This window comes from Taudactylus pleione, unplaced genomic scaffold (assembly GCF_031769625.1).
Source record: "Taudactylus pleione unplaced genomic scaffold, aTauple2 ptg000205l, whole genome shotgun sequence".
Lineage (NCBI taxonomy): Eukaryota > Metazoa > Chordata > Amphibia > Anura > Myobatrachidae > Taudactylus > Taudactylus pleione.
In genome coordinates, this window is record NW_028284607.1 from 4,761,454 (window position 1) to 4,787,971 (window position 26,518).

General features: G+C 44.5%; 2 protein-coding genes across 8 annotated transcripts in view; one reads left to right on the plus strand and one right to left on the minus strand.

Moving 5' to 3' along the window:
- Nucleotides 1–22,580, minus strand: part of KLHL22 (kelch like family member 22) — a 59,030-nt gene extending 36,450 nt beyond the window's left edge. Inside the window, exons 1-4 of one of the 3 annotated variants that reach the window (XM_088477866.1) lie at nt 22,334–22,580; nt 15,358–15,688; nt 13,373–13,538; nt 1,104–1,328 (exon numbers count right to left, since the gene is read on the minus strand). In XM_088477866.1, the coding sequence (XP_088333992.1) occupies nt 1,104–1,328; nt 13,373–13,538; nt 15,358–15,584 (618 nt within the window). In that variant the 5' untranslated portion in view covers nt 15,585–15,688; nt 22,334–22,580. Of the gene's footprint in view, nt 1–1,103; nt 1,329–13,372; nt 13,539–15,357; nt 15,689–22,140; nt 22,187–22,218 lie in introns of those variants that run through there. The other 2 variants (XM_088477865.1, XM_088477867.1) reach the window with 2 other exon arrangements.
- Nucleotides 22,257–26,518, plus strand: part of LOC148517986 (mediator of RNA polymerase II transcription subunit 15-like) — a 49,010-nt gene continuing 44,748 nt past the window's right edge. For 3 of the 5 annotated variants that reach the window (XM_088477860.1, XM_088477863.1, XM_088477864.1), the window contains exon 1: nt 22,258–22,757. In XM_088477860.1, the coding sequence (XP_088333986.1) occupies nt 22,690–22,757 (68 nt within the window). In that variant the 5' untranslated portion in view covers nt 22,258–22,689. Of the gene's footprint in view, nt 22,758–26,518 lie in introns of all 5 variants that reach the window. The other 2 variants (XM_088477862.1, XM_088477861.1) reach the window with 1 other exon arrangement.

Below are 26,518 nucleotides of genomic sequence, written 5' to 3' on the forward strand. Positions count from 1 at the left end.
GAAAAGTATGGAGAAGGAAAGGAACTGCTCATGATCCAAAACATACCACCTCATCAGTGAAGCATGGTGGTGGTAGTGTAATGGCTGGCTGCCAATGGAACTGGTTCCCTTGTATTTATTGATGATGTGACTGCTGACAAAAGCAGCAGAATGAATTCTGAAGTGTTTCGGGCAATATTATATGCTCATATTCAGTCAAATGCTTCAGAACTCATTGGACGGCACTTCACAGTGCAGATGGACAATGACCAGAAGCATACTGCAAAAGCAACCAAAGAGTTTTTTAAGGCTAAAAAGTGGAATGTTATGCAATGGCCAAGTCAATCCCCTGACCTGAATCCGATTGAGCATGCATTTCACTTGATGAAGACAAAACTGAAGGGAAAATGCCCCAAGAACAAGCAGGAACTGAAGACATTTGCAGTAGAGGCCTGGCAGAGCATCACCAGGGATGAAACTCAACGTCTGGTGATGTCTATGCGTTCCAGACTTCAGGCTGCAATTGCCTGCAAAGGATTTGCAACAAAAGTATTAAAAAGCGAAAGTTAGGTTTAGGATTGTTTCGTTTGTCCCATTACTTTTGGCCCCTTAAAAAGTGGGAGGCACATATAGAAACCGTTGTAATTCCTACACCGTTCACCTGATTTGGATGTAATTACCCTCAAATTAAATCTGAAAGTCTGCAGTTAAAGCACATATTGTTTGTTTCATTTCAAAGCCATTGTGGTGGTGAATAGAGGCCAAAATATGAAAATTCTGTCAATGTCCCAATATTTATGCACCTGACTGTATATATATATATATATATATATATATATATATATATATATATATATATATATTCCACAAGGGGCCGTACTCACATCTTCATCTTTATATGTTGTTAGGCACTGGTTAGGCACCCATGATGCAAACTCCACACAGATCGGCCATGACCAGAAATTAAACTCATGACCTCATTGCTGTGAGGCAACAATGCTAACCACTATGCCATGCATGCTGCCCATAATATTGTACCTAGTAAGTGGTGTTACCATACAAGAAAGCATTAGTCATAGGTACAGCCATGTAGTGGAAAAGCAGAAAGATCTTTCTTATCTTACCTCCAATTTGTTGCTGCTAAGCAGAGAGTACACTTTCTCTAGTGGAAGCTGCCTATATATTTGGGTGCGTGAGAATGTGATAAAATTTTTAAGCACAAATGAGTCCAGTTGCTCACTAAGATGACTCAGGTGGAAGAGCTCTGCCAGCTTGTACACCTCCACAACATTTTCCTCATCCACCCACGAAATTAGAAAGTCACAGCAGTAATTAATGACTTCAGCGATCTGAAATAAAAGGCAATTTCAAAATGGATTTAGAAGTATATTCAAAACCTTTTGCCGGATTGAAGCCCAGATTATTATATTTTGGAACTAGTTAATAAGTACGGTGTTTAATCTGAATTAGGGACAGAGAAAATGTGGCTATCCATTTGCTATCGAGCAACATTTCAGCTTTTTCCGCCATCAGTTCATACACTTTGTACTAATTAAAATACAAAGCTCTGTCAATTTATAACACAGGAATAGAAATCCACTAGATGACTCTCTCTCTTGCTCTCTTTCCTCCTCTCTCTCTTCAGCGCTCCCTTTTTCTCCTCTCTCTCATCTATTTCTCATATCAGCATTTGATTTTATTATAAGGATTATCATTAGCATTTACTTTTTTTTCACTATTGTACTTTTTGGGACATCCTCACCTTTTCTCCTCTACAGAGCCTTTATGTGGCCTGTGCATCCCTGTGTGCCTTTTTCCTTTCTTCTATACTGTTAGACATTTTTGGTTGTTGCTAATGTTGCAAAGTTGCTACTGGTTGATTTTCAGGAGTGTGTGTTTTGTGGTGGTAATTGATGAGTAAGTATGGGGAAAAAACAGAAGTGTTTGGAAACTGTAGATGTGTGTTATGCCAAAACTCTCTGGAAGTGACCTCACTGACACTGGTGGGAGGGGTCAGAGTTCAGACCAATATCTAAAGCAAAAAGTGCATAAATAGAAGATACAGTATAAGATCACTTTAGCATAACAACAGGTGGGCTTTACAGAGCAAACAGTATACTCAATATGTTTTATTGCTGTTGACTATTTGAAGTGAATAATGAATACCCAGCTACATTCCAAGGTATTTTGTTATGCCAGGCTTCATCAGAGAGATGGTCTTTCACCAAACATTCAGTGTTTATTTAGTCCTTTATTATAGGAACAGTAAAAGACAAAATAGGAAGTGTGGTAATCAATCGATTGGGCAACTATACCTGTGATGGACGTTATGCATCAAATTAAAACGACTGATAGCAAAAGATTATAATTGGCATAATATTATCTAATCACAATCAGTATAACAAACAAACTGAGCCAAAACATACTAAGGAAGAAACATACTAATATATTACATTAAGCATTATGAATTATGGTAACATTATATCAAACAGGAACCGACAACCATCATTCCACGTTCAAACTCCGTCAGATCACGTCGTTTAGCCATTATCTCATAAGTGATGCACTTTATTAGTCTCTGCATAGTTGCCTTTCCGTTCTCATACAGAATCAAACATCCTATGTCAGCATTATCTGCAGAACAGCTACTTAGCATAAAATCACCTGGTGGCCATTTGCCACTCAATGTATATAGCATGTTGATTCGTTATCCTAACACATTCATGGAGAGTTTGCTGCTATTTCTAGTCCTGTTGGCAGATAATTTTGTTGGAAAAATAGTGGGTTCAATTTACATCACTGGCACCAGCAATATTTGCACATTTATAAAGAGCGCTATTACAAAACAACTTATCTTTACTTCTTTGTATGGATTCCAGTAGTAGATTGCACCACGCTATATCATAAATAAATAAAAAAGGGGTTATACATATAATTGGTACCAGTGCATCAGCCTGCTGTCATTTAGTTGCCTGAGGGAACCATCAAAATGGACCCCTTGAAGGATCCCGTTAATTCTGGACACGTTTGATTCATTTAAGGTTTCACTCTGGTACGCTGCTGATTTATAATGAGATTGTCATGTCAGGTTATGATTTTATTCTTATTTCGGTACGCTTTCTGAGTATGTATTTTTTAATTTCTATGGTTTTTATATGTGAAATTATTAAATATTGCTTTACACCATGTTGAATCTTCCTCAATATATGTATGAACCCCTGGTGGGAAAATGATTGTTGGAAGAAGTTTACATTGAAGTGTTGCAGAAACCATTGATACGACTGCATAGTAGTTGTTATTCCGTAAGGGCAATTCACAGAGGGGTCCTTTTCCCCACGTTCCAAAGTGTGTAACTTTATCACTTTGGGGGATCTTTGATATCTACTCATCAGATCACTTATTGGGAAGGAATCTGTTCAATGATTGATATCCTTACACTCCTTCGTTTTCTCATTGTATTGGGATACATTATGCTTTTTGGACACTAAAGGGTGTATTTATTGAATTTACTACACTATGGGCCTGATTCAGAGCCAGACGCTCTGAACGAGCGCCCGCTCTGAATCGGGGCGTTTTTTTTTTTTTTTTTGGTGCGTCCTCATGGACGCTTGCATAGCTGTGGGTTGACAAGTCGCGATGGTCAAGACCATTGGGGTCGCGATGGTCAAGACCATTGCGACCATCGGGCTTGCGACGAGACCCTGCGGTAGGGTCTCGCTGCCACAAGCCCTGGAGTGATTTTGGCTCTATCAGTGCCAAAATCACTCCCACTGACATCACTAGTGATGTCAGTGGGGCCGGACCCAGACGGTAGGCGTTCCCATGGGTACGCCTCCGTCTGGGCAGGCACGTCCACCAAAGGGGGCGTGCTGTCACTCACCATCGACAGCACGCCCCCTTTGGTGCAAGACCCCGAGCGACGGCTTCCCTGTCGCTCGCCGCGCCTCGCGCATGCGCACGACGGAGCAGCCTCTGTTGTGCGCATGCGCATTTGGGTTCCATCGATCCGCTTGCGAGCGGGTCTGAATGAGACCCTATGTTTCCTTTTATGTATTTATTTATATTTTGTAAGGGTCACCTGATCCTAGGACTGAGCTTAAGGCTGGGTACACATTAGATGCTGAATCGTCCGATATGTCGTTTTGAGGCGGATCAGAACAATATATCGGGTACATCGTCTAATGTGTACCTGTGGTTGCGCACTTCCATGACTCATGTGACATCGTGTGATCGTTCCGTCGTTCACTAAATCTTCTAGTGTGTACCTGCAATCTTGCATGGTCCGGGGCGAAGATAAATCGGCGCGAACATCGGCAAGACTGCCGCGTCGTTTAAAGTGTAACCAGTCTATTACCATTCCCAATTTCCCATCAGTAAAGAGCAAGAAAAGTAAGTCTTGCGCAGTAAATGTACTTACTTAATGGGGTGCACATGTGATAGCTGCAGAGTTAGAGTTGCGATCATAGGGCCTGATTCAGAGTTGTACGCTATTGTTGCCGTAGCTGCAATTTTCGCAGCTGTGGACGTGTGAAAACGAGAGATATGGTAATGGTAAGAACTTACCTTTGTTATCTCTGTTTCTACAAAGTCCATAGGTTCCACAGGGTTGACCTTGGGGTATAGCTGGATTTGGATCCACGGGAACCACGCAGTTAAAGCTTTTGCTGCTCCCAGGATGCATTTGGGTCCATCCTCCTCTATACCCCGCCTCCGAGCCACAGGCACCTCAGTTGGTAAGCAGCCAAGGCTGGAGGAGGAGACTAAACAGAGAGAAGGAAGACTGGAACACACAAGAAACCATACTCACAGAAATGGGAGACGGAAAACCGGTGACCAGCCACACAGCCCATATGAAGCCAGGTGCGTCAGGGCGGGTGCCCTGTGGACCCTATGAACTTTGTAGAAACAGAGATAACAAAGGTAAGTTCTTACCATATCTCTTGTTTTCTACTTCAGAGTCCATAGGTGGTCCACAGGGTTGACCTTGGAGATGTCCCAAAGCAATTCAACTAAGGGCGGGGACGCTCCTGTGCAGAAAGGAGAACGAAGGATGCATCCTGAGAGGCAAAGGTGTCAAACGCATAGAGTCTCAAAAATGTCTGAATGGAAGACCAGGTGGCCGCCTTACATAGCTGAACAGCAGAGGTGCCACGTCTAGCAGCCCAAGAAGGACCCACAGACCGAGTGGAATGAGCCTTAACGGAGGCTGGAACAGGTAAACCCTCCTGTGCATAAGCCTCACAAATAACAGAACAAAGCCAACGGGCTAAAGTTTGTTTGTTGGTAGGCCAACCCCTACTGTGAAAACCAAAGAGGACAAACAAGGAATCAGACTTCCTAACGGAATCAGAGCCTGATTCAGACCCGCTCGTGAGCGCTGAGCGCTCGCAAGCGGGTCGTTGTTAACCAAGTGCGCATGCGCACGAGGGAGCCGGCTCCGTCGTGCGCATGCGCGAGACCCGAATAACGACGGCCAAGCCGTCGTTATGGGTCTCGCACCAAAGGAGGCGTGCTGTCGATGGTGATTGACAGCACGCCCCCTTTGGTGGGCGTGCCGGGGGCGTGGCTACCCAGACGGAGGCGTTCCCATGGGAACGCCTACCGTCTGGGGCCGGCCCCACTGACATCACTAGTGATGTCAGTGGGAGTGCTTTTGGCTCTGATAGAGCTGAAAGCACTCCAGGGCTTGAGGCAGCGAGACCCTACCGCAAGGGTCTCGTCGCAAGCCCGATGGTCGCGATGGTCTTGACCATCGCGACCATCATTTTGGCCGCTCGCTATAGCTGTGGGTGGTCACCCACAGCTATGCGAGCGGCCAGGAGGCTGCTCCAAAAGGTAGGAGGGACGGCCCTGATTCAGAGCGAGCGCTCTGTCAGAGCGTCCGGCTCTGAATCAGGGCCTCAGTCCGGTCCACATAAATTCTGAGAGCACGGACTACATCTAAGGAAGCCTCATCAGCTGAAAGATCAGGTGACTGAAAAGCTGGCACAACAAGTTCCTGATTAATGTGGAACTTAGAAACCACTTTAGGCAGAAACTCAGGACAAGTGCGAAGCACCACTCTGTCCTGGTGAAAAATCAGAAAAGGTGGCCGACAGGAAAGCGCCCCCAATTCTGACACCCTCCTGGCATAAGCAATCGCCAGGAGAAAAACAGTCTTAAACGTTAACCATTTGAGTTCCACCGACTCAAGAGGCTCAAAAGGAGGACCCTGCAGGGCCCGAAGAACCACCGCCAAGTCCTAAGGAGCCACAGCAGGCACAAAGGGAGGCTGGATTCTAAGAACACCTTGGAAAAAAGTGTGAACATCTGGCAGTGTAGCGATCTGACGTTGGAACCACACAAAGAGTGGAGACACATGAACCTTCAGAGAGGCAAGACGTAAGCCTAGGTTCAAACCAGACTGAAGAAAGCCAAAATCCTAGAAACTCTGAACACTTGAGGATCAAAGTTTCTGGACTCACACCACTGAAAGTAAGTGTGCCACACTCTATGATAAATCCGTGTGGAAGCCGGCTTGCGTGCCCTATGCATGGTACTGATAACAGAGCTTGAGAAGCCCCGAGACTTTAGGACAGCTGTCTCAAGAGCCACGCCGTCAAAGATAGCCGACCCCATAGGACTCTGACATATTGTGAAGCCTTGGAAAAATATAATACTTTATCAGGATACCCTGTGGCCTTCCTACAGGCAAAACATTATGTTAATTCTGTGATACAGGTGTTTGCAGAGGGAGATTGGAACAATCCAATAGATAGTCTTCTTTCCAAACCACCAATTTTGAGGAAAGCCATTTCTAACTATCATATGTGTTTTAAAACAGACATGGATCATGCATCCAATACTAGGGGAATGTCACAGTGGATTCAGAAATTTCCTACGTACACAATAGAAGATTTATTGGCTGCCCTTAATTATTCTTGTAGAACTCTAACATCAACAATCTATGTGGAGATGTACTTAAACATTTTCCACAGAGCTTATTTATCACCGCACAGAAGTTACTTAATGGGACGCACGACTTCTCATTGCTGCTATAGGTGTGGGGAAAGTAATGCCGATTTATATCATTGTTTTTGGTCGTGCCCATTGGTTAGAGGATTCTGGTTACAAATAAAAAGATATGCGGAATCATCAATACTTAATTATGTCCCTTTCATGGCAGAGTGGGCAATCTTTGGCATTATTCCCACAGATATGAGGGCTAGTAAGGGGAGTAGGAGAATGCTCTTAGCGATCAGTGCGGCAGCACGCAAGACGATACTACAAGAGTGGATCTCGTCTACTGCCCCATCTTTTGCATTATTTAAGATAAAATTATTTAATGTTTTTCGAATGGATTGGGTAGAGGTAATATTCGAAAAAGAAATCAAAGTGGAAAAATTTTTCAACACATGGGAATCATTTATATCTACTCTGTCCCTGGAAATGCGACGGCAAATTTATAATAGTGTGAAGGATACTTCATGGTACACACTTCAAACCATTGGAAACAATCCTCCAATAGATGTCACTTCGGTTGGTCACTAAACATACTGAATATGGAGGGAACCTGGACTCTACTGGTTTTGGTCGGGGGGGGGGGGGAGAGCGAGAGAGAGTTTCTATTTATTTATTTTTCTTTATTTTCTTTAGTTAATGTTCATTATTGACTGTATTTGTATACATATTAAGAATTTCTTATGTTATATGAAAAATTGTGATGTAACAAGATTGAACATTACAATATACTATTATGAAGTTTATATTATGTAACATCTGACAGAGCAATACGGCTATAAGATTTATATGATCTTAAAAATGTATGAACATAGTGACAATACTATGTAATTGTGTTACATTTCTGATGTCTTTAAATGCTTTGTATCGATCTGATTGAAATTCTTGAATGTGAATATGTGCAGTGTTTCAATAAAAATTATTTTGGAAAAAAAAAAAGATAGCCGACCCAGATCCGGGTAAAGGCAGGGCCCTTGAGACAACAGGTCCCGCCGCTGAGGAAGAAGGTACAAAGCGTCAATGGAGAGGCTCTGCAGATCGGAGTACCAAGGACGTCTGGGCCACGCAGGAGCCACCAGCAGAAGCGTGCCGCCGTCCTGCTTGAATTACCGCAGTACCCGAGGCAGCAGGGATATTGGAGGAAATAGATACGCCAGTTGAAACGTCCATTTCACCGACAGTGCGTCTACCAGACTTGCGCCTGCGTCTCTTGTCCTTGACCCGTACACGGGCAACTTGTGATTCTGACAGGAGGCCATCAGGTCCAGCTCCGGCAGCCCCCATCTGTCCACGAGCAGCTGAAATACCTCTGGGTGAAGCGACCATTCCCCGGGATGCACGTCATGACGGCTGAGGAAGTCCGCCTCCCAATTGAGGACTCTGGGGATAAAGACTGCCGAGATTGCTGGAATGTGGCACTCCGCCCAAGCCAGGATGCGAGACACCTCCGACATCGCAGCACGACTGCGAGTTCCTCCCTGGTGGTTGATGTATGCCACCGTGGTGACGTTGTCGGATTGAACCTGTACTGCCTTTCCTTGAAGAGCGGTGCCGGACGACTGCAGGGCCCTGTACACAGCCCGCAGCTCCAGAATGAACCGCTTCTTCCGCAGACCAACGGCCCTGAAGTGAGCCTGTCACTGCCCCCAACCCCGGAGACTGGCATCTGTTGTGAGCAGAACCCAGTCCGGGATCCAAAAGGGGCACTCCTCGATGAGATGAGCGGTCTGAAGCCACCAAGCTAGAGACCGCCGAACCTCCGGGGACAACACCAGCATCTGAGACCGGATCCGGTGGGGTAACCCATTACATTCGGATAGAATCAGCCCCTGCAGGGGCCTGGAATGGAACTGGGCAAATACCACCATGTCGAATGCAGACACCATGGACCCCAGAACTCTCATTGCCAAGTGAACCGACACTCGGCGACTGCTCAGGCAACTATGTATCCGCAGCTGCAGGGAGGAGAACTTTTCCGGAGTCAGGAAGATCCTTTGCTGATGAGAATCTAGCAGGGCTCCCAAATGAACCATCCGCTGTGATGGGATCAGGAAGGACTTTTTCCAATTTATCAACCACCCATGCGCTTGCAGACAAGCGATAGTCAGGTGGAGATGTTGAAGCAGTACCTCGGGAGAGCTCGCCAGCAAAAGGAGGTTGTCTATATACGGTAGCAGCCGCACATTCTGGCTCCGAAGGTGAGCGGCCATGACCGCCATCACTTTGGTGAAAACCCTTGGTGCCGTAGAGAGGCCAAAGGGTAGCGCCCGAAATTGGTAGTGATGTTGCAGTATAGCAAACCTCAGATACCGCTGGTGTGAAGGAGCTATAGGAACATGGAGGTAGGCGTCCTGGATATCCAGGGAGACCATGTAATCCCCCGGTTCCATCGCCAGAATGATGGAACGTAACATTTCCTTCCGGAATTTGGGAACTCTGAGGAACTTGTTCAGAGACTTCAAATTGAGGATAGGGCGATGAGAACCATTTGGTTTCTGAACCAGAAACAGAGTAGAGTAGTACCCTGTCCCCCGTTGTGACTGAGGAACGGGAACAATGACCCCTGCTTTCAGCAAGGACTCTATAGCTTCCTGAATCTGCAAAGCCTTGGTTTTGTCCTGCGAAGGACTTGTGCAGAAAAACTGGTGGGGCGGTCTGTGCCGAAAGGACAGGGCGTACCCCTGGGAGACCACTTCTCGAACCCAGGCATCAGTGGTAGTATTGTGCCAGCACTGGGCAAATTGAAGAAGTCGGACTTCCACTCTGGGGTCCCCCAGAGGGAGGCCCGTCCCATCAGGCAGAAGGTTTATCTACCTGCTTGGAAGAAGGGCGCCTAGCACTTCATGCCTGCTTCTTGGGCTTAGAGGCGGCCTTGGTCGCCAACTGCCTCAGGAAGGACTGACTTTTGGCCTTACCCTGAACCCGAAAGGCAGAGGTCCAGACCTTAGGATGCGATGTAGTCGAAGGGAGGAGAGCAGACTTGGATTTAGCCAGCGTATCCACTATTTTGTCCAAGTCTGGACCAAATAACAACTCCCCATTAAAGGGTAAGGCCTCCAGGCCCTTCTTAGAATCTGCGTCAGCTCTCCAGGACCTCAGCCACAAGGACAGACAAGCAGACACTGCTGCCGCCGAAACTCTAGAGGTCAGCAGGCTTGCATCCAATGACGCTTCCCCAATATAGGACGCCGCATCTCTCATCTGTCCAATTAACGCTCTCTGGACATCCGGAGCATCATCTGGAAAGGTACCCTCTAACACGTGGGCCCAGCTCTCAATGGCTTTAGCCACCCAGGAGATGGCCATAGAGAGACGGGCCACTGCCCCTGAGAGAGAGTAGATAGACTTTAAACAAGTCTCCACCTTCCTGTCCGTGGGATCCTTGAGGGAGGAGATAGACGGTAAAGGCAATGTAGCGCTTTTGATTAAGAGGGTGACATGGGAATCCACCGCCGGTGGGGTTTCCCATTTTCTGCAATGAGCCTCAGGAAACGGATAATTGGAAGCCAGCCGTTTTTGTGGCTGGAATCTCTTACTAGGCAACTGCCAGGCCGCCACCATATGATCCGTCAACTGGTCAGACAGGGGAAAAACCGTTGAAGTCACCTTAGCCTTCTTGAAATTAGGATACTTAGCACTGGGCGCTTAGACGCCTTTAGAGGCATGTCACCCTGTAACATTGACTGACTGAAAAGCCGAAGACGTGGCCGCCAAACTCTGAACAGAGCTGGAGAGTACATCCACCCAGGGTGGAGGAACCGTCTGAGGAAAACCCTGAAAGGGTTAGGGAGTTTGAGAGGGCCCAGGCAATAGCTGGCACCGCCCTCACAGACCATCCTGAGATAAATCCTCCCTCTCCACTCCTGCAGAACAGCGTCTGCAGGAGGACAACACAGGAGCCACAGAGCGCTCAATCTCTCATCAGACATGACAGAATATATACAGTCAGGTGCATAAATATTGGGACATTGACAGAATTTTCATATTTTGTCCTCTATTCACCACCACAATGGCTTTGAAATGAAACAAACAAGATGTGATTTAACTGCAGACCTTCAGATTTAATTTGAGGGTAATTACATCCAAATCAGGTGAACGGTGTAGGAATTACAACGGTTTCTATATGTGCCTCCCACTTTTTAAAGGGGCCAAAAGTAATGGGACAAACTAAACAATCCTAAATATAACTTTCACTTTTTAATACTTTGTTGCAATTCCTTTGCAGGCAATTACAGCCTGAAGTCTGGAATGCATAGACATCACCAGACGCTCGGTTTTCAACCCTGGTGATGCTCTGCCAGGCCTCTACTGCAAATGTCTTCAGTTCTTGCTTGTTCTTGGGGCATTTTCCCTTCAGTTTTGTCTTCATCAAGTGAAATGCATGCTCAATCGGATTCAGGTCAGGGAATTGACTTGGCCATTGCATAACATTCCACTTTTTAGCCTTAAAAAACTCTTTGGTTGCTTTTGCAGTATGCTTCGGGTCATTGTCCATCTGCACTGTGAAGCGCTGTCCAATGAGTTCTGAAGCATTTGACTGAATATGAGCATATAATATTGCCCGAAACACTTCAGAATTCATTCTGCTGCTTTTGTCAGCAGTCACATCATCAATAAATACAAGGGAACCAGTTCCATTGGCAGCCATACATGCCCACGCCATGACAATACCACCACCATGCTTCACTGATGAGGTGGTATGTTTTGGATCATGAGCAGTTCCTTTCCTTCTCTTCTCTTTCCATCACTCTGGTACAAGTTGATCTTTGTCTCATCTGTCAATAGGATGTTGTTCCAGAACTGTAATGGCTTTTTTAGATGTTGTTTGGCAAACTCTAATCTGGTCTTCCTGTTTTTGTGGCTCACCAATGGTTTACATCTTGTGGTGAATCCTCTATATTCACTCTTGTGAAGTCTTCTCATGATTGTTGACTTTGACACATATACATCTACCTCCTGGAGAGTGTTCTTGATTTGGCCAACTGTTGTGAAGGGGTTTTTCTTCACCAGGGAAATAATTCTTTTGTCATCCACCACAGTTGTTTTCCGTGGTCTTCCGGGTCTTTTGGTGTTGCTGAGCTCTCCGGTGCGTTCTTTCTTTTTAAGAATGTTCCAAACAGTTGATTTGGCCACACCTAATGTTTTTGCTATCTCTCTGATGGTTTTGTTTTGATTTTTCAACCTAATGATGGCTTGCTTCACTGATAGTGACAGCTCTTTGGATCTCATATTGAGAGAGTCGACAGCAACTGATTCCAAATGCAAATGTCACACCTAGAATCAACTCCAGACCTTTTACCTGCTTAATTGATAATGAAATAATGAGGGAATAGCCCACACCTATCCATGAAATAGCTTTAGAGATGATAGTCCCATTACTTTTGGCCCCTTAAAAAGTGGGAGGCACATATTGAAACTGTTGTAATTCCTACACTGTTCACCTGATTTGGATGTAATTACCCTCAAATTAAATCTGAAAGTCTGCAGTTAAAGCACATCTTCTTTGTTTCATATCAAAACCATTGTGGTGGTGAATAGAGGCCAAAATCTGAAAATTCTGTCAATGTCCCAATATTTATGGACCTGACTGTATATATCACAATAGAGAAGTATGGTGTTTAACAACTGTGCACTCACCAGTATGCAACACAACAGCCTATAATATGGTACTGTGTAGCGTTGCCACGCCCCCTTCTCGGCGCATATCGTCCCTCCCTGCACCGGGTGACACCGCGGGGAGGGACATCACTGCTAAAAAAATATTAATTGGCTTGACTGAACAGTACTAAACCATAATATTCATTTTTAAACTTTTTATTATAGCAAATGTTTTAATACTGTAGACTTACCCTACAAATTTCTCACCATTAAACATGGTTATACCTAGTTTGTTTTTGCGATAATTAAAAATGAAGAATAGAAGTGTGTATGCGTATAGGCATGCTTTATATCTATAGGCCTATTTCACATTTGCCGGTTTTGGCCGCCCGTGGAAGAACCTGGCGGTAGCCGGCTGGGTTTTTTCGGGCACTCAGTGCGTTTCACAAGCAGCGGCTTTGAGACGCTTTTAATGTGTTTGTTTGTTTTTCTATTTGGCATGCGCAGCAGCAACTACTTCTACTCAAGCCCGGCCGGCACAAGCCCATGTGTGTGAAAGGAAACAGTGTTTCCTTTACAACACTGGTGTGCAGGGACGGGACCGGACACGGCAGCCGTCCGGCACAGTGGATATTCCCGGCTATAACACTGCGACCGTGCCATGTGAAAGAAGGCACCTGCTTTCAACCACCACTATTTTTCACACCCGGCAAAAAACAAACCAGCAAGTGTGAAATAGCCCTTAATGTGGCACTTCACAATATTAATTCATCTTGCTTTGTTCTTTTGTACCCACCTGAAGCTGGCACGCGGCAGCAAGTGTTTCCTGTACATTGTGGACACCAAGTTCCAGCTCAGATGTGTATATGAAATCCAGGATTTTGCACATAGCATTGTAAGTGATTCCATGAATCTGAACTTCCCGTTGATCCATTTCTCGTAACCCTCCTGCAAACATACCTCTAACAAAACATACATAGCATTAAGATAAAAAACAAAACAAAAAAAACTAACATTAAAAAAATTAAATAAACATGCCAGTCCTCTGATGAAGTCATTATTAGTCTTTTAAGGTGAGACGATGCTTAACTTGGCCAGAAAGTCTGTACTTAGAAAGCAAAATGAGGAAATATGCTACAATTGCCAGCACACAGGAGAGGAATGGAGTAACTGAGCATACAGTACTATGAACTAGAGCCTACCCATAGTATCTATCTACAAACAATAATTGCCAATAGAATTACTAAATAACATAAAAAAAAAATGCAAAAATATAGCAGAAGTAAATACATGAACAACCACATCCTACATTTATGATAACTGCACTGATAGTTTTATAAAATGTTCCCTGAGTAAGGCCTAGGGGTGGATCTGGACTCTTGGTTTAGGGGGGGCGGTGTGTATATATACTCCAAAAATATACTGGTAGGTTAATTGGCTCCCCACAAAATTGATCAAAGTGTGTATGTTTGTGAGCATGTGGTAGGGAATATAGATTGTAAGCTCCACTGGGGCAGGGAAAATGTGAATGGTAAGATATTCTCTGTAAAGCGCTGTGGAATATGTGTGCGCTATATAAATAACTGCTAATAATAATAGATATATATAAAATATGCACACATGTATGTATGAATATATATATATATATATATATATATATCTACCTCTATCCATAATGACAGCACCCCATACTCCACCAGTCACTGGGAGGCTCGCTTGTTGGGCTATCTATCTCAGCCCCTCCTCCCACACATGCCCCAGCAACTTACTGTACGTGTTCCTGATACCAGGGCAGTGGAAAGCCGGCTCGGTTCAAGAAAGAGGGGCGTGGCCTAATTGTGGGATGTGTGACCACGCCTCCTTAAAAAAAACACACAAAAAAACAAACCCCACCTTTGCTACATGGTGCGGCATGTCCCCGGAGTCCTCCAATCTGCGTGCATTGCATTAGGTAAGGTAACCTGCCTAGACTCTGAACAGATCACTGAATCCATAGCTGAAGGAGACTGCCATTACTGTGAACACAGTGACTGTGTGTTACCGGGGGCGATCGGCCTGATCACGTCCCCCTGGATCCTCCACTGGTAAGGCCTTATGCATATTTTATGCCAGGCCTAACCTGGTAAAGGAGAAGTGGCAGTGTTTCTGTTTTAGTTGCTACTTCACATACGTTATTATAACATACTCCCTTTTTTGGCAACATCTTAGTCATGTTTGGTGCACAACTGAGTTCCATAATTCCAAATTAAGTTATTCTTAAAATGCTTATAAAAATTATTTCATGGACATGCAACAAAAACAGTATGAATGTTAGCATATTTTCGGTTTACAATGGTTTGCCAAGACTACGTCCCTTGTCCCATCATCTGTGGTGTATTCCAGTAGTAGTCTAATGAGACAGGGCACTGAATGTTTCTAACCATAGAGGATGTGGCCAGTGTGAATTAGAGAGGTGATCAAGATTAATATTTACCATTTTTAAAGTACATTTTTTTATGCACTGCATCCAGCAAAAAATGTTACCTAAGCTTTTCATTATAGACTAACTTAATAAAGATAAGTTATCTAAAAAGGCTTATAATTTAATAATAATTTTTCTAATTGTTCTGCAAAATAACACAAACTTCAATAACTTATTATTAGCATAACAGCTCACAAAAATGATGAAATAACAAAATTCATTTCTCAAAAAATAAAAGTCCACATTATAATAAAGGGTGTCAATAATGGTTGTAGATGCAATACTAAAAAATAACTTTGAAAGAAGAAAACATACCGTACCTGAAATAATCACAAGATGCAGCTAATAGAATCCGATGAGCTTCTACAGACTTCCCTTCCAACTTGAGTACAACGTCAAACAATATACCTCCATCACGGAGACCCACAAGACCACTCAGGAGAGCTTGAGAGTGCCCTGTACTTCTATATGTTTTCCAGGTGTTTTGTGTATGTGGTTGCTCCTTGTGTACATGATCTGGCTTCAAAACCTCGTGGTCTTCTGCCATCTTTTGCAGAAATGTTCTGAATCCAAAACAGGCACCTGGACCAATTAATCATCCATACGAAAACAATGAAACCTGTTCTGTGATTACAGATTCCAGGTATATATCTGTGAATGTGTAAGAAAATATTTTATTGTAAAATTAAAAGGCTTTATGCTATGCTTTATTGATTTTACAATCTCTATTATAAAATATAAAAACAGTGACAGATATGAGTGAAACATTGGTTTGAGCAGAAATTGGTACTTCACTATGCAAGAAATGCGTAGGATGAGTTGTTTGTATGTTTCTTAGCTTGTTAGACTGAAGCACTCGACATCAGATGTTGTAAAGCTGGCCATACACGCTACAATTATCGGGGCGATCCGCCTGATATCGGCGGATCGCCCCAATAATTGTAGCGTGTGGGGGGGCGACCGAGGGTTAAATATTGCTCGATCGGGCATGCCGGATTGTCCAGCATGCTCGTCCGATGCGATATTTCCCGGTAAACTGTCAGCCGCATCGGGCAGTGTATGCCCAGCCGCGGCCGACAGACAGACATTTCCTGTGTTCCTACCTACGGAAGGAACAGGGAAATGTCTCCTCCTCCGGGGGTGGAGCGCAGATGTCGGGCTGATACACTGTGAGAGAAATCTCACAGTGTATGCCGGCGACATCTGCGGCTGGCAGGCTGCCAGATAAAATGTCTGTCGGTCTGACAGACATTTTATCTGGCTGTGTATGCCCAGCATAAGAGTGACCGACAAGGCAGTTAGATTGAAAACATGATTTAATCATACTCCAGAACAGAACTTTTCTCGGATACGTCCACCAGATGTGATAAAAGGCCCACTTGGCTGCAGAGTCTCCAGCATAAATCAGGTATTGGGGTAGATTTTATGGAGGCAGGTGGGGACAAAATACCACTTTGTGTAGACTTTAAAGGAGTTCTGCTTAACTGCAACACTAATGGAGCATTTGGAAATAGTAGTGCGGATGATATCCCACATCTCAGAGCTCAAGGGGCATCCCAAGACTGAGTCTGCAGGTCAGTTCATGCAGCAATAAAATTGGAGAATCTGGAGCCTAGATGGTGTGGTACAAAAAAATATAGATATACAGTACCTTTCCAAGGGTGATGGGCATCTGGAATAGGAGGTAGCAAGGGGCAAGGAAACAAAATACTGGATTTGAAGGTACCAGAAAAATGTGTTGATTGCAAAGGAACGTGGTGTAAATTCACCAACATCATAATTAAAGCGTGTAATGCCCTTTATATGAATGACATAAATGAGCACTGGCCAGGAGGGAATAAGGTTCAATAAGTGTCAGAGATGATGGATATACCAAAAGGTCAATAGTCCAGATGAGTCTGTCCTAAATTGAAAGCGTGAGGATTACCACTGGGATTAAGGCGGCAGAGTGGGGTGAGAGTTGACCTTTGAGCTAGGGTAAACATGTGATTAAGTTGTTGCCTACCAGGTCATTCCCCAGCTCTATGTAGTCTTTAGTGAGGGCCCTGGTGTGTCATGCCACCATTTGACTAATCAGAGGCATTGTAATATCTGAAGAAGATAGGAAGACATAAGCCACCTCTCAAGATGCCTCTGATCATTCCAGATAAATGTACTACTTAACTGTAACACGTGGTGTCTGGAATAAATACAATATTTTAGGGAGAATAGTCATGTTTATTGTTGTGCAAATCCAAGGTATATAGTGTTTCTACCAGCGTATCTTGCACAATCTGTTTAAGCAAAGGGGATAAATTAGTTGAATACAGTTATGGGGCCTATCCATTAGCAGATAAATTTGAACGATTTATCGTTCAGTCGTTCAATTTATCTGCTAATGGATAGGCTCTTAACGATAAAAATGCGCGGCCGACAAATTTGGTCTTTTGTCTCTCCAACATGTTGGTCAATTATCGTTTATCGCTGACAGATATTAGAAATATCTGTCCCTGTAAATGACGAACGATGAAAATGAATAGAAAAATCCACTCCCAGAATGATGTTATGCAATATCTTTCGTCATTCGCAAAAATCTGTCATGTACATGACAGATATCTGTCACAGCAGTCCCAGGAATTTTCAAAAGATAAATCTTTTGTCTTTCAGAAAGATCTGCTAATGGATAGGCCCCTTTAGTCGTATGATTTAGTCAAGTGAACTCAGATATTTCATAGACTGCAATCACCACTGAAGATTTAAGTTTAACTTGAGTTTATTTTAAATGGACCAGGAGCTGGAACGGTGTTATCAGATAAGTCCCCAAAGTCAGCAACACTTTGAAGAGTATTGGGGAGGGATGCTTAGAAAGCGTGAGGAGGACAACATTAGCAAAGAGGGATATTTTATATTTGGCATTACCTACATTAATTCCAGGGACATCATGGGTAGAATAAATATTGCATGCTAGGGATTCAATAATAAGGGCAAAAAATGCCATTGGTGATGATAAATGAGCCAGAAACCAGCCCTCCAACATGTTAGCAGTTACGATAGCACCATTATGGTAATGCAGCAGGAGTCACACCTCCTGCATGCATTACTTATCCGAGCTGCGTCCGAGGACAGCATCAGATAACCTGCGATCATATCGGCCAGCCGTGTACAGGTCAGGCGCCTGCGCAGATTCCCGACCATCGGGAATCTGCGGTGAGCAGTGCACATGCGTGCATTACTGAATCAGGGCCCTAGTGTCCAACTCAAAAAACAGCATTTAGCACAGCACTTACAATCACAAGCAGTGGTCAGTCTCCCTGCAGGCCTCAATCTGATCCCCAGGCAGTGAGAGACAAACTAGACCCACCTTTTATAAGCTTGTCATAGGTGGTGTGGCAATTAACGAGTGTGATTCAATTCAATGCGATGTTGAATAGCCATGGGAAGGAGCTCCCGTAGCTATTCAGCGCGCTGTTAAGTCGGAAAATGTTAGTTCTCGTGACTGAACCTGGGTGTTTAGTCGTGAGAACTGGCATTCCCCAACTAAAGTGCCAGTAGCAAGGTTGTTAGCACTAACCTGGAAAACAGCCGCGCTGACGGCACTCTTGTCGGATTTCTCCTCACATCCCAGGAGGGTGCGAGAAGAAATCCTTTAGCCTGCCCAAACATTGCGAGGCTATTCAACATCGCACTGAATTAAATCGCCCCCAATGCTGCTAATTAGCTGTCTACCAGATAAATGCTAGAAACCTGGGACATATAGATGTCCCCTTGACAACTTCCCCAGTATTTTGTTTGCATTTCCTCACCTCCCACCTATTTTGACCTGTAGTCCCTAAACAAAAACTACAGGAAAGAGCATCTGCATTGGCCAGATGGCTTCCTGATCTATGCACTACTGAGAACTTCTCACCAAGATCGGATCTCAGAACGAGGCAAACATCTTTCACGTGCAAAGATGACGTTTCGCTTCATTCTGGAATCCGAACCTGGCGGGAAGATTCGAGACATAACCGAACCGCTCATCTCTGATTCTAACTAGCACAACGGTTGTGACTTTGTATGCAATTGTGATATAATCATAGGAGGTAAAAGGAAAAAAGAAGGATGGATTAAGATTTAATCATGAACCGAAGACGCAACACACTGACAATTGTGCAGACACGATGAAAGGGCAGCTCCTAGATTTAAAAAAAATATACATATTTTATTGTAATGGACACAATTTTAATTGTTTTATTGAATCAAATCACAAAGTTGAACAACACATATACAAAAATACATAAATCAGGAAAGTTGAAGATCTTCCTGTTATTTACAGGATATGAAGCTCATAGGGGGCGATTCAATTGATATTGAATAGCCCTGGGAAGGAGGTTCTGGAGCTATTCAATTCACTGACTTAAGTGCTTCTAGTCTGACTTAACAGCGCGCTGTTCAGTCCAGCTAAAAGCACTTAAGTCGGAGAAAGCCGGTTAGTGCGAATAAAGCAGGGTGTTTAGTCACGAGAACTGGCATTTCCCGACTTAAGTGCTGGCTGGGAAGCCGGCACTTCAGTCGTATTTCTGCTCTCACCTCAGGAGGGTGCAAGCAGAAATTCTTCTTAGGGCCGAATTCAATTAGCTGCGAAAAGCCGAGATCATCGAAAGGCGCAATGTTTTCGCCTCATTCGCCTGTTTGGACGCGATGTTTTCTCCATGCGCATCCCCGCTTTTCGCCCTATTCAATTCCAAAACGCAGATAGGCAAATGTAGTTACTAGCGAAACTAGTAAAAAGGACAACATATTTTGGGCAAATCAGTCTGTACCCCATAAAAAGCCTAACGGAACCTTGGAATCAATATAGAAGAGTATTAATAGCCCTATTAAAAGTATTTATTGATCTTGTGTTTAGTCAAAGGTCTGTGATATGCATATTTGCATAAGTGTGGAAAAATGTTAGAAAGCAATGTTTTTTGAGAAAAATTAGTACGGTAGTTAAATTTGGGGTACATGTAAATGGGTACTAGTATATTTTTGTGTCTCTAAAGTGAAGATTTCAAAAATCTAAAAAATACACTTGCTGCAGCCTCCTGCAATCCTAAAAACACCTGTCTCAACCTTATACCCACCCAAAACACCAGGTCCACTACCCATTTTCCAACACTTTTTACATTTTCGCCTCAAAAATGAAATTTTTTTTGGCGGGTGAATTAAGATAATTTTTAGCCTAATTAGTCATTAATGGGGGTGTCCAAAGAGTTCTGACCCAAGTCCCCACATTTGTACCCCAAAATATGGATTTTGCGCTTCTTTTCTCCTGCCTTTTGCTGCAGAGACTTTTTTGCCTATGGGGTTTTTGCCTAGGCGAAAACGTCCTGGAATTGAATACGGTAATACTTTGAAAACACGTGAAAACTGCACATCAGCTTTTAGCGGCAAATTGAATTCAGCCCTTAGTCGGCTTAACATCGCAGTTGAATAGCTCCAGGACCGCCTTCCCGGGGTTATTCAACATCGCAGTCGCCTATTGAGTGGCTGTATAACACACAGCCTGCTCTCTCTCACTAACTTTGGCCCTACAGGACATAAACAGTGGAGTGTGATGCCGCGGCCGTCAACAGTAACAGCCGGATCACAGCCGTGGCTCATGCCCATTCAACCACCAGGGCTTTTTTTTGGGAGGAGGCGGCATGGGACACCAAGTGACGCTGCAGCCCGGAGGGCACATGGCGCTAGGCCCAGCCCGCCGCTAACTGCTCTGGACCGTGATCGACTGGTTGAGTGCCTGCGGTCGACTGTCGACCAGTTGATCGCGATCAACATTTTGGCCAACCCTGCCCTAGAAGATTTAACGACGGAGCGATCACTCGTTCCAGCCTTCATTAATCTACACAGCCCCGCATGCGATATAGTGTGATTGGCCCTGCATCACGGCCAATAACATGATATCACATGCAACCCATGGAAACACGTAATCGGTCGTGCACACTGCACGATAAGCATGATTTTTGGTTCTGATTTGCCTTATAACAACAAATCGTCCATCTTATTGTGTAGTGTGTTCCCAGCCTTAGAAGCTGATTGGTTGGTACTTGATCTCTCTCCAAGCTTTGATACATATGCACTATAGCAATGGTTCCCAAACTATGCGCAATGGCTCCCTGGGGTGCCATGGCGGACGGAGGCCTAAAGAGGCCGTCCAGTGTATTTTTTCTTTTGTGTAAAATATTTTATTTTTGGGTTGGAAGGGGGGTTGGTTGTGCGGAGTATAGCAGGGTGGCAGGAGAGTGGTTGCGATGAACGGGTGGGAGAGCTGTCATTGTAAAGCTACAGGCAGTGAATCCTGAGGCTGCCTGTTGCTGAATGATGTCAGTCAGGAAGTGACTGATCTGAGAAGCGATGCTGCAGAACGGCATTGACATCACAACTAAAGGTAAGTAAGGGGGGGACATTGAGAAGGGAAACTGGAGAGACATGAAGGGGACAAAGGGAGAGAGAAAGAAGGGTCAATGGGTAAGAATAGCACAGTTTTTCTTTATCTTTTTTTAAATACTTATTAAGTTGTTTTGACCCAACTACTTAAAAAACGAGATTGCTCAGTAATTATTTTGACTTAGGGGTACCTTAAAAAAAAATTTAGTTCAAGTTCAAGGCCCTAAGAGTGCCTTGAACTGAGAAAGTTTGGGAACCACTGACCTATAGTCTTGAAATATATGGGCACTAAAGTTTAACTTAGAAGCTCATATGATACAGAACACAAAAGAGATACAAAACAGACTTTACTAGGTGTGGCTGTAAAGATAATGAAAGTGAAAGAATACTGAATGCTCATCACTATGGATGTGTTGAAACTTTTTGTTTATAATTAAACCATCCGTTATTCCCAATAGAAAAGTATATAAATAGGGTTTACAGTCTGACACATGAGACATTGGACATATTTGTGCAATAAAATGTATACAGGCGTGTAACATATCACCAGGCTTTAATACCAACAGGAGGTGACGCCATGCATCATTACCAAATCTGAGTATTACTTTGCAATTACTCTGTAGTAACCACAGCAAGAAGCATAAGATATGGTAGTACTGCTGCTATCACAGTGTGTGCACTGACGAGACACCCCTTGCTTCTCACACGGTCACTACCTGAGGCGCTTCAAGCACCGGCTGCTGCCATGTGAGCGGAGCCCCCCTCTATCCCCTCCCCGGTGACGTCGTTATTACCTGTAGCCCAAATCCGCTCCTTTCACCTGACTCCCCTCTGCCAGCACCTGGGCTGCAGCAGCGTCACTTCCCCAAACATGGCGGCGCCCAGCACTGAGACACAGCGGCAACTCACACTATAGCGGCGGCAGGAGACTGGGACGGGACACCGGGCGGATATTGTGTGGCCGCTGCGCTACTAGGGCCCCCACACAGCCCGAGAGGCGGAGGAGGCGCTGTCACAGGGAGTGCCCTGCTGGTGGGGACCGCGGCCAATCGGCGTGAGGGGGTGTGGTGGCCGCGGCACAGTCACTCTCGGGGAGTGGGTGCCTGCAGGGAGTGACTAGCGCCGCCGCTGCCGCCGCTCGTTGTTGTCTCTTCCCAGCAGCAGCAGCAGCGCTAGCACTGTGTGCCCGCTCCCACGCCGTCAGGCGTCACTTCCGGCCGGGTAGTAGTGCGGCTCAGAGAGACACGGTCCGAGCAGAACCGAGGATGGACGTCGCCGGGCCCGAGAGTGACTGGCGGAGCGCAGGGTTCCGTCAGAAGCTGGTCAGCCAGATGTGAGTGTGCGATTTTAAGGCTAAAATAAAAAGCTATACTCTGTGCGGCGTAGGCCGCAGCCCGGACCTCTCGTAACAGCGTGCCCTGATAGTTACTACTGTGGGAAGTGTCGGCGCTTGCCGCAGTTACCGCTGTGTCAGAGATACCAGGACATAAAGGATCGGCTGCCCCATGCAAGAGTAGCCTGTATCTGTAGAGGGAATAGTATTACATGGGGGTGGCAGTCACGGTGTGTAATGCTACAGTAGGGGAAAGACTCTGGCAGGATCTTGGTAACAATGATACGGGTGTCAGCCCAAACCCCCTCTTCCCTCCAGTCAAAACCATTTTTAGGGCCGTATTCAATTAGTTTTGCGTACGCGATAAAGTTTTGCAAGACGGACTTTTCGTCCTACATAGTGTATTTTAGTCATGGAAACTTATTTTGCGTGTACCCGCGATTCGCTCTATTCAATTCCAAAAGACGCGAAAACGGCGATAAGCAAAGTCAGAGCAGGCGAAAAGTGGTGTCAGATACGGGGAAATCGGCCTAAACCCCCCAATTGGGTATAAATGTAGTAGTGCCCGATTAGCTGTAATAGAACTGTTTGGGGTACTTAAGTTCGCACAATTGCCACTAATTAGGGTATTTGTACAAGTGTTGAAGAATAGCATAAAGCAGTATTTCTTGGAGAAAATTAGTCCTGTCAAATTTGGGGTACCTGAAAATGGGTGCTAGTATATTTTAATGTCTCCTAATAAATGCGAATTTCCATTCTCATAAAAGCACCTGCAATCCCAAAAACACTTGATCCCTTCTTAGAGCACCCCCAGAACCTTATTTCGCTAGTTTGCGAATTTGTCCCCCCACTTTGTGCTTTTTTTCGTCCCAAATTCAAAGTACTTTTTTGGGGTGTTAAGCTTTTCCCTCAAATTTTTTATGACGCAGTTACCCTTTGGGGGACTGTCCCAAGGGTACTGAGTGGTTTCCCCAAATTTGCACCCCTAAATAAAAAATTTGCACTTCTTTTCTCCTGCTATTCAAAGGCGAATCTTTTTCGCCTATTACATAGCATTGATTTTCCGCGTACGTGAAAAGCGGATGGAATTGAATCCGGAGATAAGTTTCCGACAGACGAAAAGTCGCAATCGGCGATACTTTCCCCCGCGGATCTCGGCTTTTCGCTTCTAATTGAATATGGCCCTTAGTCTTACACTGGCACTAATGTGACTTTGTGGAGGTGAATGAAAAAGTTAAAGCTTAAAATATTTCTACACAATGGACAGTGATAATATGTATCAGTATCCCAGGGTGTTATGCTGGGTACATACTGGCCGATCAATTGATCGGCCAACATATCGTTCCCCCCGTCGGCCAGTGTGTACAGACGATATGTCTGTGAACGACGTCATTCACAGACATATCGCATTGGCTGTACTGTACAGCCGATGAACAGATATCTCTGCAGACATATCTGTCCATCGGCAAGTGTGTACGGGCGATCAGCCGATCGCCCGTACACACAGCGGCAGCCGCTGGGAGGAGGCGGGACACGCCCTCAGGCCGGCCGACCCCGCTGCAGCATGCAGATGATGGTCGTTCAGTGTGTATGGGCGACCATCATCTGCAGATATATTGCTATAGTGTGTACCCACCATTAGAGTTATTGACTTGATTAGAAGGGTATTTTATTTTTGTATCCGGAGGAACAGGGTGACTGGGCTGGATAAGTATCCACCTGATTGTCAAACATGTCCCACAATGATGGCCTCTACCATGGTGTCTGTTAAAGAAAGTTTTGTTTGTGAATGGCAGAATTTATTTAAAACTTTAATTTTGTTTCTTTGAAATCTTTTAAGCATCTAATAAATCCAATCTGTAATAAACTAAATCCACCATTTTTTTGTTTGCTGGTGTAGTTTGCATTATATAAAGTACACTATACTACTTGTTATAGATGATTATGTACAATCGGTAATATAATAGACATAGGCTTTCTTTATGAAATATGTTCCTAAATTGCAGTCATCCATGTAGTAGTTTAACTGACATATATCAATATCCCTATATTAATGAAATGAGAGTGATGAAATATTGACTGTTTTACAGCTCCACAAAGAACAACAATGTGCTTCAAAATACATGAGTTATTATTCAGGTTCCACCAGTCGAAGAACAGACAACTACCTTTTGTATTTGAACTATAGTAATTTGTTCTTCACCACGTGATATGAAATGACCAGAATGCCTTTTTTTTTTTTTTTTAAATTCACAGTGCTTGAGGAACAACAAACGTGTTGAGTGCTAAAATTGATGCAAATATTGGGCTTGATTCAATTCAGTGCGATGCTGAATAGCCCTGGGAGGGAGCTTCTGGAGCTATTCAATTCACTGCACTGTTTGGTCCGACAGTTGGCAATTAAGGCCCGTATTCAATTTGGAGCGAAAAGCCGTTTTCACGTGTTTTTGGCAAAAACTTTTTGCCGGTGACTTCATTTCGCCAGGCGTAAAAGTATCGCCGTATTCAATTCGAAAGACTCTCCGCCTAGGCGGAAAGTCAATGCAATGTAATAAGCGAAAAAGTTTCGCCTATGAATAGCAGGAGGAAAAAAGTGCAGAATTGGGGTTTTGGGGTGCAACGTTGCGGGACAGTCGCCCAAAGGCAAAAATTTTGAAAAAACACTTAAGGACACCCCAAAAAAATCACTTTGAATTTGGGGGCGAAAAAAAAAATGTTGGGACAAAGCTAAAAACTACCGAACTTGACTCTGGGGGGGTTCCCAAGTATGCCCCAGGTGTTTTTTTTTTCATTGCAGGGGCTTGCGGCAGGTGGATTTTTCTGGGATAAGTTATTTTCTGCAAAAAAACCTCCAGAATACTATTCTGCACCACTTATACAAAAACGCTATTTAGCCCGTTTAAAAAACACCAAATAACTTCAGCAAGCCAAATCACAGCATCTTTTGGGGGGTGTCAGGCTGATTTCCCCAAATCTGACAGGACTTTCCACTTGTTTAAGTTTCGCTGGGTCCCGTTTTCGCCTACTTTGAAATTGAATACGGAGATAAGCGGGCACGCGTGCGATACTTTTCTGCCTGCAAAACACGCGATGTAGGTGAAAAGTTCGGGAGGCGAAAAAATTGAATACGGCTGTAAGTCGGAGAATACCGGTTCTCGCGACTTAACATGGGTGTTTAGTCGTGAGAACCGACATTCTCCAACTAAAATGCCGGCCGCAGGGATGTTAGCGCAGCGCTAAGCAGGAAAACTGCTGCGCAGCTGGCATTTTTGTTGGATTTCTCCTCGCACCCTCAGGAACAAACCGCCTAGTGAATTGATTAACTTCGGGAGCTTCCTCCCGAGGCTATTCAGCATTGCGCTAAATTGAATCAAGCCCCTAGTAGTGTTCTTTCTAGCACACTGCACCTGTCACAATCTGTGCAGTTCCTCTTGCCTGCCTGGGGTGTCGCTCTCAACTCTGGTATCTCTTGTACACTCTGGTCTGTATCTCAGCACTTTGTTGTATCAGCTGAATGTGTTCGAAACACCAGAGCAGAGTACGACACTCCAGGCAGGAAAGAGGAACTGCACAGATTGTGACAGGTGTAGGGTGCTAGAATGAACAGTATATAGTGTTATTATTATTTATTGTCTTATTTATATGGCTCTACTTAGTTTCCATATTCGGTGTTCTCCCCAGACTTTCTGCGGGAGCATCGCCCGGCAGAAACAGCCTACCACCCGCCCCAATGCATCGCATTCCCGGTCACCCTCAATGTG